The 20,155-nt window shown below is 30.5% G+C and overlaps 1 protein-coding gene across 2 annotated transcripts in view; it reads left to right on the top strand.

Annotated features, from left to right (window-relative positions):
* The window catches only part of AcCoAS (acetyl coenzyme A synthase), a 57,399-nt gene extending 38,145 nt beyond the window's left edge, over positions 1–19,254 (top strand). For both annotated transcript variants that reach the window (XM_076480530.1, XM_076480531.1), the window contains exons 10-16: positions 193–325; positions 1,169–1,225; positions 2,300–2,380; positions 3,801–3,909; positions 5,814–6,013; positions 8,794–8,839; positions 16,343–19,254. In XM_076480530.1, coding sequence (XP_076336645.1) covers positions 193–325; positions 1,169–1,225; positions 2,300–2,380; positions 3,801–3,909; positions 5,814–6,013; positions 8,794–8,839; positions 16,343–16,542 — 826 coding nt within the window. In that variant the 3' untranslated portion in view covers positions 16,543–19,254. The remainder of the gene's footprint in view (positions 1–192; positions 326–1,168; positions 1,226–2,299; positions 2,381–3,800; positions 3,910–5,813; positions 6,014–8,793; positions 8,840–16,342) is intronic.
* Positions 19,255–20,155: the final 901 nt, after the last annotated feature.

The following is a 20,155-nucleotide window of genomic DNA, read 5'->3' as shown; positions in this document are numbered from 1 at the left end:
TGTAAGCATTTCATTCTGAGATTAGTTAGTGGTTATGTATATTTTATTACTAGTTACAGCTTTTACAGTAAGATTTGTACCTGTTCTAAATACAAATCTTACCTACTGTAAAAGATGTAACTTGTAATAAGATACTCTGTAAACATTTTTTTTGTATGTCTTCATTTTACCAATCTTTTTATATTAAAACAGGTATGATCGTTCATCTTTAAAAATTATGGGAAGTGTTGGAGAGCCTATAAATCCAGAAGCTTGGCTTTGGTACCACAAAATTGTAGGAAAAGAACAATGCTCCATTGTAGATACTTTTTGGCAGACTGAGACTGTGAGTTCGTTTTTCTAATCTTAGCTTATTAGTTGGTTATCTAAGTACTTTTAAGAATTATTCATGACTATCACATAAAAGTCAGTTGAAAGAAATATGTTATTTAACATTTTAGTTTATTTTAATGCTAAGAAACAGAATGAACTTTGTATTTTGTCCTGCAAATGTGGGGTTGCAGTACCTTGTCTTTGCCATTATGTTTACCATACGTTACCTTAACTCTTGGGGCAAATTCACTATACATTTGATTTATAGAACATAAGGACATTTCTGTGGACAAGTTTGAGAGTGAAGTTCATAAGATATTGAAATTGTATATATATTATTTTATCAGTTTTAGTTCTTCATAAGTTTTCTTCAAACGTTTTTGATTTTTTTACATCAGTAGAGTGTAAATAAACAAAATAATTCTCCTAATGATGTGTGTTTTCATGATTTTATCCAACATTTTTCTTAAGGAAACTTGCCCAAATTCATGATACTAATCTAGGCTACACTAATCTTTACCATTAACATATTGTGTCACCTATTTGTATGTTACTACATAGTTTCATCAAATTTGGCACCAATTTTACAAAATAAAATTTGAATTGCTGTAATATATAGTTTAGATTGTTCACTCTTTCTTGAAACTTTGAAGTCAGCACTATAGAAAATAAAACAGGTTTCTCCACAAAATAAAATGTTCACATACATAGCCTCAATGATTTACTAGCCACTGATGGCCATTATAATCATATTTAGTCATAGTTGTTTTTTGATTATTTTCAATATTGATTTATATAACAAATGATGTACATAAATAATTAAATCAACTGACATACGATAACTTCACTTTTTCAGGGAGGACATGTAATTACTCCATTGCCAGGTTGCACCCCAACAAAGCCAGGATCTGCTGTGAGTACATTTGTATAATAAACTTTTGTTGTACAATATGAAACTTATTTAAAAATCTATGCTGTTTAACTCTGAAGCAAACAATACATGCTGTAGATGCCATCTGGAATTCATAGTACAGTAGTCTAAACTTTCTTACTCATCTGAAGCTGTCTCCTAACTCCATATTCCAGCTCTGATTTTTTTTGTTAAACTGGGGTCAGGAACAGTGAAACATATAATGGATACAAGTCTGAAATAACTTGAAAATGGACAAACAAGCAGCATTAGCTTGGGAGGTGGGAGGTAGGGGATAGTGATAATCTACTTCCAATTATTCCTAAAAATTATCTACCAAAGTCCATACAAATATGGTGTAAAAACATTAAGCTTTATGTTTGTAAGTATTTATTACCCATAAGGAATTCAGTGGTGAGATTCAGATGGTGAAAAATCTAAAATCATTATCAACAAAAGCACATTTAAAATAATTTTGTTTTTTTTTGTGTTCCTAATGAATTTTGCAATGTGTTTGTAATTGAATGGGGACCTACGGTGATATTAAACATTTTATCATATTATGTTCACGTTTTTTCATAGTCTGTCCAAAGAACAAACTTCCCAGCTAGTCTAAATTTTAGAAAGTTTAATTACTTAAGTGTGTGACTACAGCAGTATTAAACATGTTCTCTTATTATGCCATAACTGTCTCCATAGAATATTTTTATCTCTAAGGAACTATTTTCACTTCGTAATTACATACTCAGTTTTTTCTCATGCCCTTTTAACTGTAGCTCAAAGAAGTCAAGAACAAGTTGGAAGAAATTACATATTTTAGTCTGACATTATTTTATTTTTCAAAAATTATTTGCTATTTTTTTATGTGTGCTGGTTACCAAACTTGTATATTTCTAAACATACTCTACCTTGACTGATAAATAACTTGATTAACTACCTTTTGAGTTAAATTTTGTCTTAAGCTTCAAACTTCTTTCTTACAGAAATTTTTTGTCATACATATAATTAATGGCAGTTTAATGCTCAATATAATTTTAAAATCAAGTAATTACTTAAGAGAAAACTTTTTTTTTTCAGACACTTCCATTTTTTGGTGTTGTTCCAGCCCTTCTAAATGATGAAGGAAAGGAAATTCATGGATCAGGAGAGGGTTATCTAGTTAGTTGGTTATGTGAATATAAGACTATTAGTTTTATTATTATTGTTTGTAATTAAGAAAACAGTCAATTATGTAAGCCTAGGAAATCTTGTAGCTAATGAGAAGAGTGTTAAACTGTACTCTGATATAGTACTTACACTTCCTGAAATTAACTTTAAGCAGGCCTTTGCTCAAGAGAGTTTGCTTACAACTTGACATTTTTTACTGTCTTATAAAAGGACTAAAATCTGCTTTTAAATAATTAATGTAAACATAACTAATGTGAGGATACTTGTTAGAGATGTGTGAAAAATTCTGATTTTATGTAAGAATAAAAGCAAAGCAGACACATTTCAGGTGTTATTTGATGGGAGTCACTTTGCTCCTAATGAAAAAATAGCCTGTCATAACCAGGTGGTAAGAGTGCTTGACTCATAGTCTGAGGGTTGTAGGTCTGAATCCCTGTTCCACCAAATATGCTCATCCTTTCAGCTATGGGGGCATTATAATGTGTGGTGGTCAATCCCATTATCTACTGGTAAAAAATAGCTCACAAGCTGGCAGTTGGTGGTGATGGCTAGCTGTATTTTGTATAGTCTTTAACTACTAAATTAGGAATGACAATTGCAGATATCCATGTGTAATTTTGCACAAAACTGAAAACAAAACTAGAAACTTAATGTAAAAAATAAGTGAAAACTATTAATAATTTAATTGTCATTGAAACCTGATCTCTGGATTGTTTGGATTTAATACTACATTGTATTGTTGCTTAGTTTAGTTTAACCTGGTATCTTATCACTTTTCAATTTTAAACACTATCTGATTCATTAGTTCTTACTGTGTTTTAAATAGTTTTCATAGTGTATTTCCACAATATTTGTGTTTATTATCATCTATGTATGGTCACTGTGTTTGAGTTCTTGTCATTGAGTTTAACATCATTTGGTTGACTATTTTAGTTAAACATCGTATGGAATTTTGTTACTGTATCAATTTAACACCATTGAAAATTTTATTACATATATGTTGTATTTGATGTAATACTATTTGAAGCTAACACAACTTGCTGTGCTATTACTTTATTTTGATATAAGAACAACATTGTGATTTTTCTTCAAGTATTTCCAAGATTGTTGTTTTTGACACTGCTTGATTGATGTGTAACTAAATGAATTAATAACCAACAATGCATATCCTTTGATTTGCAATGCCAATCTTGCTGTCAGGTAACATCAGATAAAACTGATCATTAATCAAGGTTTTGTGTAGATGGTACTTCAGTCAAACACCTCAAACATCATAAGAAAATTGGAAATAAAAGGTAAAACCAAAGTCAGAGTAAAGGATAACTTCCATATATGAAACAAGCTATTTTTGTTTCATTTCCTTCTGACATACATAGTGTTGTATTTAAATATGGTGTATTTTGGTTTGCAGGTTTTCAAAAAGCCTTGGCCGGGAATGATGAGAACAGTTTACAAAAGTCATGAACGTTTTGAAACGACATACTTTGAGAAGTTTATTGGTTATTACTGCACTGGTGATGGTAAGTCACACCTACTCTAAATGTGATACTGACACACACTTGGGAGAGTGTAGTTAAATATGACTTATGATCAATTTTTATGTATTTTCAAGTAATCATCATTTTCATGTTCAAAGTAGAGATATTAAGTACTAATTACCATGATAGCAATTTATTATATGATACAGTTAATATTTAAACATGTCTGTTCTTATTTACCAGAATTATGATTTTATTTGTCTGAAGTAATTTCATAGCTGACAGATGTACTCTAACCAAGAAATAATTTATTTTGCACATATTCACCTTTTTTATTATCTGTGTTTGTTTTGAATTAAATTTTTGAATTTGGAGGAAAAGGTTGTATTTTATCAAATTTCCCTGCTCCTTTTATTAAACTAATGAAAATAAGTTTCTTCTACATCACCGTGGTACAACACTTAAAAAAAAGTGCATATGAACATTGTTTGTTTTTTTAATTCCAAGCAAAGCTACATGAGGGCTATCTGCACTAGCCATCCCTAACTTAGCAGTGTAAGACTAGAGGGAAGGCACTTAGTCATCACCACCCAACGCTAACTCTTGGGCTACTTTTTTGTCAATGAATAATGGGATTGACTGTCACATTATAATGCCCCCATAGCTGAAAAGGCGAGCATGTTTGATGCTACCCTCAGACTACGAGTCGAACACCTTAACCCACCTGGCCATGCCAGGCCACATGTGAACAGTAAATAATAACTTTATGTGAACATATTTTTCAAGAACAATATCTAAAAACTTGCATAGAAATTAATTCCATGATACATATTTGTCTACACAACAATGTATATTTTAGTATGAAGTAACACATTTATTAAATGTTACAGTGAAAAAAATCTGTATTTCAGTCATGAATATTTTGAAATTAACCTATATATATATACTTTTAAATTCATTTTTGGTTGCATAGAAAATTATAGAAACTTTGTAAAACATAATTATTAGTGGAAATTTCATGTTACAAACAGATTGAGATAGTTGTATTAAAAACATAACTTGAAAATAACTCAGTTGTAGAGACTTGCAGATTATTTATATTGAAAATGTTCTTTTGATCAACTGATGTTCATCAGTTGAAAGAAGAGATGAAAATATTTAACTAGATACTAATAATAATTAATAATTGTGTTCTAAGTTATGGTATCGATTTTTTTTTGTTTTTTGGAATGGTTACAGACTAACGACTATGAATGAAAATATAATTTATATTTGTAATGTTGTATTAATCAATATGATTAGTCATATGGTGTAACATCTATTGAAGTATCAACATTGTTCTCTTTTAATCTGTTTGGTCACATGGTGTAAATCATGTATTGAAGTATCGACAGTGTACTTTTCTAATCTGTCCATATGTGGTGTAATACAGGTACTAAAACATCAAGTATTCTTTTCTAATGTATTTGCATATGGTTAATATGTATATTGAAGTATATTATGGCATAACTCATAGATGAAAAGTATCAATAGCTCAGAACTTGAATATTAAGCCAACTTCAGGTGACTGACGGTGGTTTTTGTACTTACCTGTTAGTTTTCCTGGTTAGTTATGACGATTATTATTATGCTACAGAAAGTCCTTTACAGCTTGTATTACTTTAGTTTTTCTCTTAATGGTTTAGGCTAGATGTAAACATTGGTTTTATGCTGTTTATGTGTTTTTTTAAAACTTTGTTTTGTTTCACTTTAATTTCCTTTTATGAATTTTACTAAATTTACTTTAATTTTAACTTTTCACCAGATGTTTGGTGCTGATAGCCTAACTGCTTTGTGCCATAAAACACTAAATCAACCAACCAACTATACCAAACATGCTTCTTAGAATAGAAGCTTTAATTGTTTTTCGTTAACAAATAGCGTATGTTTGGTTTTAATTTTTCTAGGAGCAAGACGAGATGAAGATGGATATTACTGGGTAACTGGACGAGTGGATGACATGTTGAATGTTTCTGGCCACCTTCTGTCTACAGCTCAAGTTGAATCTGCTCTAATTGAACATAAAGCTGTGTCTGAGACTGCTGTTGTATCTCATCCCCACCCTGTTAAAGGAGAATGTTTGTATGCTTTCATTGTGTTGAAGGAGGTGAGCACATTGCTTTTGGTAAATTTCTACCCAAAGTTTAAATTTTGTTAGCTGGTATAAAAATAACCTTAGATCTACATATCTGTATATGTTCTTAATCACCCTTTACTTAGTGTTTACTGAAACATGAAAAGAAATTATAATGACAACTCTGCCTTCTTATTTATCATTAGTACAAAATGTAAGCATTTTTTATTTTAGGAATATCATAAAAAATTGTTACAACAGTGTTTTCAACTAACTGGTAGCTTTACTGGTATATCTTTGCCAGTATAATCATTAACAGTTACTAAACTAAAAATGGAAATATTATTTTTAATGATTAGTAAATTTTGGATGAGATATTACTAAAATTATTATTTTTAATAGAAAATGGAGTAATATAAAAAAGCACAGTTGTGGTTATATTGTGAGCTGAGAAACCAACATTTTGTAACCAGTCACAGTACTCCTTAAAAGATGAATGAAATAGGTCTTTAACATTTTCTAAAAGTATGTTGTCTTTGTTTATCTTGAAGATAAAACAGCCATTGGCATCTAACTAATTTATCTATAAGTACTAAAAGTATAAAAGTATATTCATAATGTTAGAAAAACATGTAGGTTTGAGAAGTCTTGATAGAAATGAAATAGGTTTTTAATTCATATTCTGTCAAATATAAAAGTATACTTAGTTTTATTGAGAATAGAGTTTAAGTGTTACTATCAAACTGTCATCCATGATATTTTATCAAAGTTGGTTTACAGCTACTGGAAGACATAATTTTCTTTAGAAACTTGCTGGTAGCTAAATAAGTTACTTTTTATTGTTCATAGTATTACTGTTTGAATTCAAGTAGTATTATATTCCTGGTAAATCTTTTTACTACTAGTTTAAATATAGAATGGTGGCTCTCACATGTTATTCCATATACATTGTTTTTATATTTCAAGAGATAGTAAATCAAAAAGGCTGCACGACATTTCATGTTGGCTTTATTCATAGAATGAATAGTGGTACTGATATTAACTGGTTTGTTGAAAATGTTTTCTACATTTATTCTTTAAATAAAATCTAATTCCTATAGCAAAAATTGTTAAAGAATAAAAAATACAGGAAAAAAATAGTATTTGCATATATCTCTATCACAAAGTTCATTAAACTATAAAGTTACTGAAAAGAATAACCTGACTGTAGATGATTGGGTAGTAGTATTGGGTATTCACTTGAGTTTTAAGAAGAGAGTTTATTATAAAATTGAAGGGCTTGAAAATTAGTTCTACAAACAAATGTGTTCTTACACTGTACAACTTAATAATAATTAGCATCAGGGCTGATGAGAGGGGGGTCAGAGTCTGTTGAGAGACCTGACAGTGGGATATTCCAAAGCTCAGTAGAAATGCATATTACTTAATGAGTTAAAATAGCTACTGCTTTTTTCATAGATTCATAAAAAAAAGTCACCTAAATTTTTTTTTAGAAAAATTAACAAAAGCTAATAAATAGAATGAAATGGAAGCCTGATGAAATTACTGACCCTGGGGCTTGAGGTGGCTTTCAACACCCCTGACTAATCTCTATTTCTGTGAAATAAGATTCACAACAGAGCAGGTACAACAAAGAAGAATGCTCAACATAAGACATTAATTTGTGACAGGTTGAAATTTCTAGAATATTAAATATGATGTAGTTTTATAAAAACTACTGTAATAATGTTATTTTCTTTAATAATTTTGTTTAAAAGATGTTTTGTAATAAGATTTATATACATACAATGATACAACAGTCATTTCTCTGAGATTTAAAATCAGGAAAAAAGGTTACTTACAGTATTGCTTCACCAGTGAAGCTTGACCATTTGTTCTACCAGAATTATATGTTAAAGCCACTGTTTTTTTTTTTTTTCTGTGAGCTTTGCAGTCTTCATGTAGAATGATACATATCTAATAAATACCAACAGTAGATCTAGACCAAGATCAAATAATCTTGGGCATTATTTATAATGCATTAATATAATTTGCAAAATGTACTGAAAAGCTGGTAGTGGTGGTGGTTGAATACCAGTAACTTACTCCTTGCAAAGCTTTCACTTCTCAGATCATTTTGGGATTTCATGTGATAACTTGGAAAACTTAAAGGTACAAAGATACATTACCCACCAATATTTTACTGTACATATGTTAGTGAAACATTTCTATGTTAATGTTGCTTTTTGCTCTGAATTCTTAAGTTATTTGTCTTGAGAACCATAGTAATTTATACTGCTGTTGAAGTATCATTTCAGTTCATCATTGGAGACTTCAAAGACTTAAAGAATACCGAACACTTCAGTAGATTTGTTGGAGATATTAATAAAGCATGTTTAGCCATTGTCATTTCCACATATCTTATTGTATATACACAGTATTTCTTAACTATTAGTGGACCCAGATGATTAGGTCTCTTGATTCATAATTGGAGGGTCACAGGTTTGAATCCCTGTCCCACCAAACATGCTCACCCTTTCTGTTGTGGGGGTATTACATTGTTATGGTCAAACCCAATATTCATTGATAGAAGAGTTGCCCAAAAGTTGGTGGTGGTTGATGATGACTAGCTACCTTCTCTCTAGTTTTATACTGCTAAGTTAGGGATGTGTAGTGCAGACAGCTCTTGTGTAGCTTTGCACAAAATTCAAAACAAACAAACAATAACGATTATTTATGAAAAAAAACGATTTTAGTAGAAAAGACAAATTCTTTATTACTCTAATTTATGTGTGCCATGTTTCATTCACATGTGTTTCTTTTCTTTTATGTAGGGTTACCAGTTTAATAGTGAAGTGGAAATAGAACTGAGAGCTAAAGGTAATCAACTTGCTATTATATTTTATAATCAAGATATTTATTTTGTTGGTAAAGTTTTTACTCTTAGTATTTCAGGCACTCAGATATAGACAAAGTTATATATTAAAATAAGTTGTGAATTGTACAAAGGTTGTGAATGGCCAAAATTGCAAATATAGGTCTATACTAATTATTTATTTGCATAAAATATGTTATACTGAACAGGATGAATGCAACGGCTTAGTAACTGATAAATGAAAGTGTTGAAATTGAAATAACTGGTAATTTCACTCTTGCATGACTACTTTAGAATACATCTGTAGCAATAAATATTCAGGTAATTTTTCTAAATTTTGTTAACTATAACATCTTTCAACCAGATGTGGAAAAATCACAGATTTGGTAATCCTTTTGCTTCTCTAAAGGTTATATATGACAATAACTATTCCATAGAGGCTATTACAGTTTTCACCATGTATCAGTGTTTACTCACTGAAGCAAAATATAGTGAATTGTGGTAGTACATTTGGATAACGATGAACCGAGTACCACATGTACGTGTCAAAAATTTGCACAAAATTGGCTTTTCAGTGGTTACTGATGCAGCCAAAAGCTGACTTGACTGTATCATGCATCATAATCTCTATGAAAAGCTACTATTTCATACACTAGGCACAAATTCTATTCTATAAAATAGCAACAAGTTAAACATGAGTGTATGTGCACATTCCAACTTTATCTTGGTAACATCTCATGCTGAATGAAAGTCAACATTTTCTTATGTGGTTTCCTGCTTAGTATCTTATGGTTGGGCATATTACAGGAATTTTCAACAGATTTGCTTGTGATAGAAAAATCATCAAGGGATGGCTAGATTTGGTCTGATACCAATAGTAATTTCCACAGATTCACAAGTGGCATTCTGTTGTATAATTCTGACACAATCTGTACTGTTATCATCTGCTGTAGTGATAGATATGTTTTGTGAATCATGCTATTATTGTTTTCTGTCTGAAAAATCAAGTTGCACTTTCTTGAACAGTTGTCTGTCTGAGTGATAGGAGTTTTAGTTAGTAACTGTGGACATTTGACTATTCAGCTTCCAGTTGGAATAATGATTAGTATGATAACAAGGCCAGAAGCAATAAACCTAGAAAAGTAGCTTGTGTCACAACTATTGTTTTGTGTCTAATAATGGATGCGTAACTTTTAAAGCATCTGAAGACCCTAGTTGAGGACAATACAAACAATATGAAATTAACACAGAAATAAGAACTAAGTGAAATGCTCAGAGAATTTGCAGATATATTTGTGGGACAAGTGACTTATTAGGTTGGACAACAATTTCCCTTCATCACAATGTTAAAAGTAATGCATATCTAATTAAACAACTATCTTAAAATCTTCCTTAGAGCACCACAATTATTTCCAGCCCTAAAATCAAGTGGAGGTTGAAAGATGGGATTACCAAATTTTCAGAGAGTATATAGTCTTCTCCAATTGTAATTGTTAAAAAGAAGGAAAGATTTTGTGTACTTTAAAGAGGTTAGTGTGGTTACACAAGTCAACACTTGACCTTTACCATGCACATATATGTGTATTGGAAGGTGTTCAATGGCTTTGGAAAATTGAGACGGATGATTAAAAGTAGATCTAAAACTGCTTTTGGTATTTGAGAAGGACAGTATGAATGCCACATCATGTTATTTTCACCCATAACTTTTGATGTACTTATGAAATGTACATTTAGCAGACTACAGTTAGAGAGATGCCTCATCTACATGGAGGGTATGCTTTTTTTGTGTACACATTATAAGCTGAAGATAAGAACCTGAAAACATTATTCCAAAATACCAAAAACGCAGGCCTGGAATTGAAACCAGAAAAGCATGCATTTATGCACATGAAAGTGTTGTTTCTTGGCCACATTATCACTAAAGATTGAGTGCCCATTGATTCTAGAAAGAATTAAATTTTTAAGAACTAAGTTCTACCTTCTAATAATTGAAACATCTGCAGCTTTCTGAATTGTGTCTTTGTTATCAATAGGTTATGACTGATTTCTACAAGATAATTTCACCACTGTCTGTTTAATTGAGGTAGACACACCCACACTTTGTTTATACATTAAAATGTGATGATACATCCAATTTTTGAAGCATGTTTTAGTGCTGGCTTATCCTTGTCAAGGCTGTTCATTACTCCTGGATTTAAACAGCATTGATAACAGAAATTATTCCTTTCTTAGGAATAAATAGAAATTTGTAGCACAGAATGGTATGGAGTAAGTAATGATGGATGCAAAACATACATTAAACTACTTCCAAGGGCTGATGCTGCTTAATGAAGAAAGGACTGTTTTCATTTGACTTGCTTGTAAAATATTACTAATTGTACTTGTATGATAGCAAGTTCATCATTTCAATAGACCACGTGTCACTGAAATGATCAATGAACTTCAAAAATCTAGAAGATATTATAATATATGATTAGTGCAATGGTGTTACAAGAATGCATTTTTGTAGTACAACACTGATCAGGTCAAAAGCATGGAAACAGTGATAGGTTATCTCACCTTTATTGAGGTTGTGTTTTCTTGTTTAATAATCAGGTCCAGGAAATTATGTAGTGGCTAAAGCCATTGTACAAATACTGACAATGAACCATATGAGCAATGGCAGTTCTGAATTTGATAGACACAGTGAATGACCGATCAGGAACTTTGGAAGGAGCAACTGAAGGACACAGATTAAGCTTTGGTGTTAATTTCTGTGTACCAAGATAGTGTACATCCATTCTGAGCTGATGTAGTAAAGTGTTTCACAACATCTGACATTTGTATAGTTATTTACAAGTGCAGGATAAGATGTACCAAGATGTGGTACTCAACTACTGATACAAAACTTAGGCTAAATGTTTCTAAGGCAGGAAATAGTTTAGACTTTGTATAAGACAAAGAGTGTAGGGCAACGTGGAGTATCATGCAAAAACAGATCTTTAGATGACATTCACATCAAAACATTGAGGGATAGAATGGATGATGTATAATATTCACTTCCAATAGCCAAATATTCAGCTATGCCAAGGAAAATTTTAACAGTGATTGGTATGTTCTCAGAAGTGAATTACCTTCAGTATAGCTGTGTGTGCTGTATCTCATAATGGCATTCTGCTTAACTGAGCAACAATCAGTTCAGTGTTTACCAGATTCAAAGTATAAATCCCCATGGATCCCTTGTATGACTTTCAATCAGTACAGAAGTATTGCACTAGTCACAAAAATATATAGAACAACTGCATTCTCAAATAGTTAATATACATAAATTTGTACAACAGCAAATGCATAAAGCACCTGTACATCAAAAGAGATTTTATGAGAAAATAACAGAAAAGTTTTAGCCTGTGACAGGATAAGGTTGTGGTTTGTGCCTTCAGCACAGAATTAGCTTATTTCTGGCTGGATTTCTCCTAATTTCAACAACTCAACCAAGTGGGTTATTAGTTACAATGGTCATGTGGCACACACAAAACTCATTAACAACTTTAAAATCTACATCACTGACAAATTTGTAGATAACTGGTTACTCCAGTAATCAGAGATGGATGAGTAGGTTTTTTTCTGATGATGAGAGTATTGTATTATGTGAGTTCATCTCAACTAATATGGAAGAAGAAATTTCTAGGTTTTATCTCACTTTTAGATGAGAGCCTGCTGATGAAAGATCGTTAGTCTGCTCTGAAGTGCAGTTATCATTATTATGGCTGGAAATATCATCTTGGTGAGCAGTTAAACCTGTTAATTGACTGAAGAAACAATGATTGAAAGGATATAGTGTTCACTGTGTTTCAAGCTGTTGAGTGGTAATTCACTGTAAGATATCATCAAAATGCCCTTTTATAATCACTCAATCATTTTAATGACACTTTGCTATTTGAAAAAACTGATAAGTGAAAGTGTTTTGACTGTTACTTTTAGAGTTATTGAGTGGTAGAGAAGCACTAGTCTGATTTTAGAGATAATTCATCTGTCTACCTGAGGATGCTATGTAAACTTATAAAGAAATTGGGTGTAACTTTTAAACATGACTGGGAATTATGATAAACTAACATGCCAAAAGAAGTGTACATCCTTGATTTCCAAGCATTAAGTCTTGTTGGAAATGTTAGTGAACATTTGATGGCATAAACTTTCTGAGAACTTGTAATGCTGTGTGTTAGTCAGAGTGACTTCTGGTGGTGTGTTACTACAGTGCTGCAGCTGGCTCTTTCTTTAGTTTATAACTATTCCTGAGGCTCAGTAAGGGAGTTGTGTTGTTATACAACTGAAGAATTAGAATAACTTTATCAATCGAGCAAACTGTGTAACATTTTGTTAGACTTATGTCTTAGATAATTTTTTGTGGTTTTCTAATGTTGTGAGTTTTGCACAAACCCTAAATGATGGAATGAGTAGAATTCATATGGCAGTTTAGGTTGGCTGCTAGATTATGATGGCTAAAGTGGTTTTTACAGTTGTCTTTTGCATACATTTTACATTGGACTTTGTATATATCTTTGTGTATGTGCAATTGATACAAAATGTTATCTGGATAGTTGTTTATAGCAACATAAATCATTTCTTCTTACTTCCATGGATTAATACTTTTATTTATGTAAGATCACTTGAGTTGAACTAAGTATAACCCTTCATGTGCACTTGGGAACAAACTAAACAACAATGATGTTGATTGACATGGAAACCATAAGTACACAGTTGTTAACATATGACTGTGGATACATATAAGTAACAGTGCAGGCATGCTTACTGTTATGTATTTGAAATAGATTAATAACGAACTTGGCTTGAAATACTGTGTGTTTGGAAAAGACTACAGTAATTAACTTTGGCCACACTACAAGAAAACCACAGTAAGTTCAATGTTTTCTTAAACAAATAAACAAAGTAAAGAATAAATACAGTTTGATCCCAAACTGGAATATTCATGAACATCTAATTTATCACTTACAGAAAGACTCAAAGCTGCTAGAGAACTCACATCATAGAGTGAAAAATGTGGTGAATAATTATTTTTGCTTTTATTGCTAAAGCAATATCTTGCACATGAGGCAGCTGAACTATTCATTTATTGCATGACTTTATACTTTTAAAAGTAAAATCCTAAGTACTTGTTACAGGAAATAAAAGAAATATTATTATGCTTATTGGTTTTAATAAATATGTTTAGTTGATACATATTAAACCATTTTGGAATATTGTAGGTATTAATAAATGTTATATTTGAGTATCAGTTTTAGAATAAAACATATGGTACCTGTAGACTATCAGTGCATCTGAGTTCTCTAAAAGCACATATGGTAGAATTAGAAGATAGTTTTTCATTTTTGTAATGAAAATATTTCATGTGCTTTTTAACATTTAAAGATTCTTCTTTAAACTATTTAAATTAATTAATTTTTAATATACTTTTCTTGATGTTAACTGTTAGTCCACTAAATGTTTTACCAGATTAATATCATGTAGTAACCATCAAGTTACGGTAATAATATACATCAATGATTTAACCTTCCTTTTTGATTATTTAACTATCATTTTCAATTATGTATTTGAAGAATGTATTAAAGACTAAAAAAAACCTGACTGTTGTAATCATCTGAGTAAAATCTTATATTTTTCAAAAATTATTTCAGTATTCTCTAGATTTTCTAAGATTTGTGAGATACTTCCTGTGCTTGGAAATTAGATGCCGTGGAGAGTATTTTGGCTGAGTAGCTGAAATACTTGCTTAAACAAACAGTTTCATTAGAGTTGCAAAACAGTGGAAACTACTGCATATAAAAATAAATATGAAACTTTTGACAAAGTTAAATAAAATAATTATATTCTAAAGATGGCTGGTGTAAGTATTAAAATGAAGTACAGAACAAAGTTTCGACCTTAAGTCATTTTCAGGTGAACAAGAGTTTGCAACTGACTGTCAGTTGTCCATTTTAAAGTTTGAATTAATTGCTAAAAATGTATTTAGAAGAAAATGTTCTAATACTAGGAGAGAGCAATATGACTGTATGCAACTAACAAACTCACCAACCTTAGGAATAGCAAACAGCTCCCATTAGAGACATGTTTAAAGTTGCTGCAGAACATATCCTAGATGTGAATACTCTTTATCATTGTCTGTCAAAATATAACACAAACCATTTTGAACTTAGAATAATGAAGGCTTAAAATTCGATTTCCTTGGGTACAAAATAGTCCACATTTCATTGTAGTTACTTTGTTAGATCCTCACTTTAAAGTAATATTAGAACCCTCTATTTCAACTGATAAATAGATATTTATGTGTGATGGAAGATAGACATAGTAGAAATGACAACACTAGCACTATCTATTGAAAATTAATTGCAGCCTGACAAGACCCATTCTGAGATTACTGCAGTGAAACTGATTCTGGCATTAATGATGTATCATGGCAAAACATCTTTGCTATTATATTACTAATAATAAAATTATTTTAATTCACTTAGGTTTAATAATATTTACAAACATAAAATAAAACAGGAACATACTTTTTGAACAATATCAAAACTAAACTTATTTATGCATGCAAAATATATATTACTAATAATTGAGTTTTTAAAGTAATTTGTGCAATATTTACTAAACAAACCTTACTAATGTTAAAATATTATATTGATATTGCTGTTGAGTACATTAAAAATTATTAATTAATTGAACTTTTTATAACTACCTACTTCCTAGTATCTGTAATAGATCTTAAGTTATAACCTTTCAGGAAAATTACATGAAAATTTCAACTATTTTGTTGCCTAATAGGTCAGATGTCAACTACTAACTTAATAAACAACCCTACTGTTACCAAGTTCCTTATTAATAAGACAGTTGTAAATCTTTCTGTGCATTAAATAATAAATCCCTAATAGTAAACAGTAACATAATAGCAAACTTCACATGCTTATAACTCAATGAGTTATAAGCATAATGTGTTTCCATACACAAGTCCACTTTTTTGTTGATAAAATTTAATTCAAAACCATTAAAGATAGCTTAATGTGATGATTAAAATAAAGTGGACAGGACTTTTACAATAGACAAAATTTTAAGATCTGTGTGATTTTATTAAAGTAATTATTTCAGCTATCTGAAGGTGATATAAATAAACTTTCATGATAATATATTGTATGTTTGTAATTCTTTAAGGGTGTTTGTGCCATTTTTATTTCTATCAGATGTCATTTCAAATAATACAAAAAATTATATTTTTATACATTGTCTGTAAAATCAAACTGATTTGAAGTTTCATACCAAGTAACAAAGTAACTTGCTTAATTTATTACTCTATTTAATGTTATGCACATTAATATATCTTATTTTATAATCATATTTAGATATTTTGTAAATAAATGCTTTCCATTATCTTTTTGTGTTGTCACTTTATTTTATTTAGAATCTTTGGAAACTTTTAATTGACTTTGACATCATCAGTTTTGTTTGTTTGCTGATATTAGTCAGAAACAAGATTGGTCCATTTGCCTCACCTGAGTTTCTGCATCACGCATCAGGGTTACCAAAGACAAGATCTGGAAAAATTATGCGTAGAATTCTTAGAAAGATCGCAAGAAATGATCATGACCTTGGTGACCTCAGCACCCTTGCAGACCCTCAGGTTGTTGATGAGCTTTACAAGACTCGTCCTAAGAACATCTGACTTCTTAATCAAGATACCTGTTACCCAGATATGATAAAGCAATAAGGTCGTTTTCAAACTTATTATATGGTTGTGTTAATAAGTAGCTTTTACTGTTTGAAAGTGATTCTAAAAATTCCATAAAGGTATTATGCTCCTCAGTCGATGTTGAAATCTGTTATTCTGTTATAGTAAATTATTGTCCAAAGTTATTTATTATAGAATAATGGATGTAATTTAAAAAAATATGTAGTTACTGTAAATGTGTTCATTCACTAATACTGTGGTGCTCATATTGATATGTGTTCTGATTGTTAGTTATCATAATAAAATCTGTGTGGGGCTAGGTATATAAATATAATATATATATGTAGATGTATTTACAGTTATTGTTTTCTATTAAGAATATTCTGATGATTTATTTTTTTTCTGTACTAATGTTCACTCAGAAAATGCAGATGGTTGCATAAGTAAGGTTCATAAAACTGCCATCAGCACCAACTAGACTTGATAGTAAAGCTTGTTTACTCATTTTAGTCGTATTAGTCAAGATAAAATCACTGAGAAAAACAAAACCTTAAATTTTGAAAAATAATTCGTTAATAATTCAGCTTCACTTTTAGAATTTTTATTAATTAATTACAATATATACAAAAGCTGAATGTAATGGTAGAAGAAAAAACATTCCAGACCTTGTACTAAATGTGCCCTCTCATTTCCTTTATCATTTCAGTTTTTAAGAAAATAAACTTGTATTTCATTCTTTTTGGGAGAGGTGGCTTGGTTGTGAATCTGTGGGTCCATGATTTTTTTTCTACTGCTACCGAAAGGGGCATCACAGTTTGGGGTCATAGTTGCATTATACGATTGACAGTCAACGTTCACTATTTTATTAGAGTAGCCTAAGAGTTAGCAGAGGGTACTGTTGAATAGCAGCTTACCCTCTAGTCTGTCAAATCAAAATTGAGGATGCTAGTGCAAATGGCCATTTTGTAGTTTTGTGCTAATTTTAAATTTTAATTGCAACATTATAATTATGCTTCAGTTTTTATCACTGGAAAGCTAATACAGTACTTAAACAGTTGAATTCTCTCTCCATGTTTCTATCAGATCTCGTTTCTTTGTTTGTTGAGACATTCATGTGTGGCTAGTTATTAGAATTTTTCAATTTCCTTTATAATGTACCCACAGTTCAAAAGTGCAGTGTGATTTTTTTATTTTTTATTTATCCTGAAGGGATGTGAACATTAACCCACAGCTCTACTGTTTAGTAGACTAAAGATTGGGCAACACTTGACCCTTAGTAGAGTTTATAATTGAAAATGTTATTTGTATTTGAGTGTTTTCTTCCTGTTATATATAACTTTCAGCATGGGATAGTACAGATTTACCTTTGGATTGTGAAACACAATATTTTAATTAAATTTTATGTACATGAATAAGGTAATATCTAGTAAGTTTCATTAATCATGATGTGGTACTTACAACTCAGATTATTTCTTGATGTAAAAGGAACTATCACGTTTATACTGAAATGCCAGCAAATTTTAGAATTAAAATATTGAATTTTAGAGATAGTAGACAAGTAATTATTAGTAAAATATTTTAGTAAATATAAAACGAACAAAGTGTATAAGCAAGCCTATTAAAATACCTCTGAAGAACAATTAATTCCTGAGACAAAAAAAGAGCTAAAACCTACAAGTAAAGAAATCTTACATAAAAATGCTTCAAATCTATTGCATTTTTATGCTATAATTATCTGTATATAGTTTTTACTTTACCTGTGATGAACATACAGAGTGGTCCAAATTAGCTTCATCAACTAAAGTTTTAGAACTGAAATTATTCTATTTCTGCTGAAGAAAACAAAACAGAAACCTAAACAAATATCTTTTAAAATTTGTAGATACATTTTCCAGTTACAAATAAAATGGAACACCAAAACTGAAAACTGACATATGCTTATCAGATCAGTCCCAATTTCTACAGGACAATGACAATTACATCTTTTTTTTTTTCTTTATTGTCAATTATATACCATTTATTGGTGTTTGTGTAAAAGAACGTGTGAATAATTAAAACTACACACAGTGTGAATATATGTATACATACACACATTGTAAAGAAAGTAAAATTTACAATTATTTACATGTAATGTTTAAATGTGTATAGTTTGATAGTTCTTCAGCTTATTTTAGAAAGGTCATTTATTTCGTTTTAATTTTTATAATTACCATTTTTATAATTTACGTAAATTATTGTTGTTAATATCAAGAATGAAATGTACAAGTTCTTTAAAGTATTTTTACTTTTTAACATTAACTGGAGTTTATTAATAGACATAATTATTATCATATGATGATGACTTTAACTTAACTGTTTCAACATGAGTAGTGAACTTCTAGGTTATAAATTCTCTGTGAAGAAGCCATAAAACGAAATATTGACTAGTCAAAGATATATGGTGGAGGTAGAGATTGTTATTCAATTTATTTTATGATAAGACATCGTAGATAAACCAACATGCCCGTTGTTCTCCTTGTTGATTTTTGGAAGAAAAATATTATGCATACTTTTAAACATTCAGAAAAGTAGTGAGTAACATATCAAAGATAAGGTACTTTTTAAGAATTTCAAAGTCTGTGATGTAAAACAAACGATAATTTTATCATATATGATGTGGTGATGGACAATTGTGTAATAGAATAAAATTAAACTTATTGCTTATCCTCGTTTTTGACTCAGTTGAATGATAAAACTGCTGTTGTTAGCCTGACGTGTATTACATTACTAAGAAAAAAACATTATCCCCTTGTGATACAATACATTCCAGACCTTAATTTTACCCATTTACAAGACTTAAATTTGTAACAATGAAAATAGGGCACAGGTTGACTCTGTAGTTGAGTTGTAGACTCTGGAACTGGAAAACCGAGTTTGACTTCATCCAATACTACAAAATGTCTTCCTCACCCAATCAGGACTGACCCTTAGGGAGAGAGCAGCCAGTTCAAGGCACCCGAGCTCCCAACTGAATAAGGCCCCATTTAATTTATTTCGGTTGTCATTAACACTCAACAAGGTCTTGAACAATTTGACTGACTGTGTCACCTTTTTGTGCTCATTTAAAGTCTTGACAGTTTTGATACTACTATCTTTTAATATGGCAGGCTTTCATATATAGAATAAAAAACATATTTTATACAGTAATTTTAATAAACTAAAAAAGATTTGTCGTAAATATAAAGTATTTTTCATAGTCTGTGTGCAAACTGATTTTCATGTGAAGATTTAAAATACTACAAAAAGCAAAAGCAACTACTGAAGAAGTTGATGACAACCATAATTTTCCATCTGAGAGACTGCACAGAAGAAAAAGACAATATGATACAATTTCTGACGATGAAACAATCTGTGACCCAAAACCGAGTTATGATCTTCAGTACACTAGTTCATAATGTAAAATTGATGCAAGTTCAAAAGAGATTCAGTAAGATCCTCAAAATAATGGATCACTTCAAATTAAGTCAGTATTCAATAAGCAAAACAGCTTCAATGAAAAGTTAGAGCAAGCAGCAAAAATTTTTAATTTTCATTCAAAAACTTTGGTTCTGAAATCATAAACCAGTTA

The sequence above is a fragment of the Tachypleus tridentatus genome, chromosome 13 (assembly GCF_004210375.1).
Source record: "Tachypleus tridentatus isolate NWPU-2018 chromosome 13, ASM421037v1, whole genome shotgun sequence".
NCBI lineage: Eukaryota > Metazoa > Arthropoda > Merostomata > Xiphosura > Limulidae > Tachypleus > Tachypleus tridentatus.
This window is presented reverse-complemented; position numbering and strand designations above follow the sequence as displayed.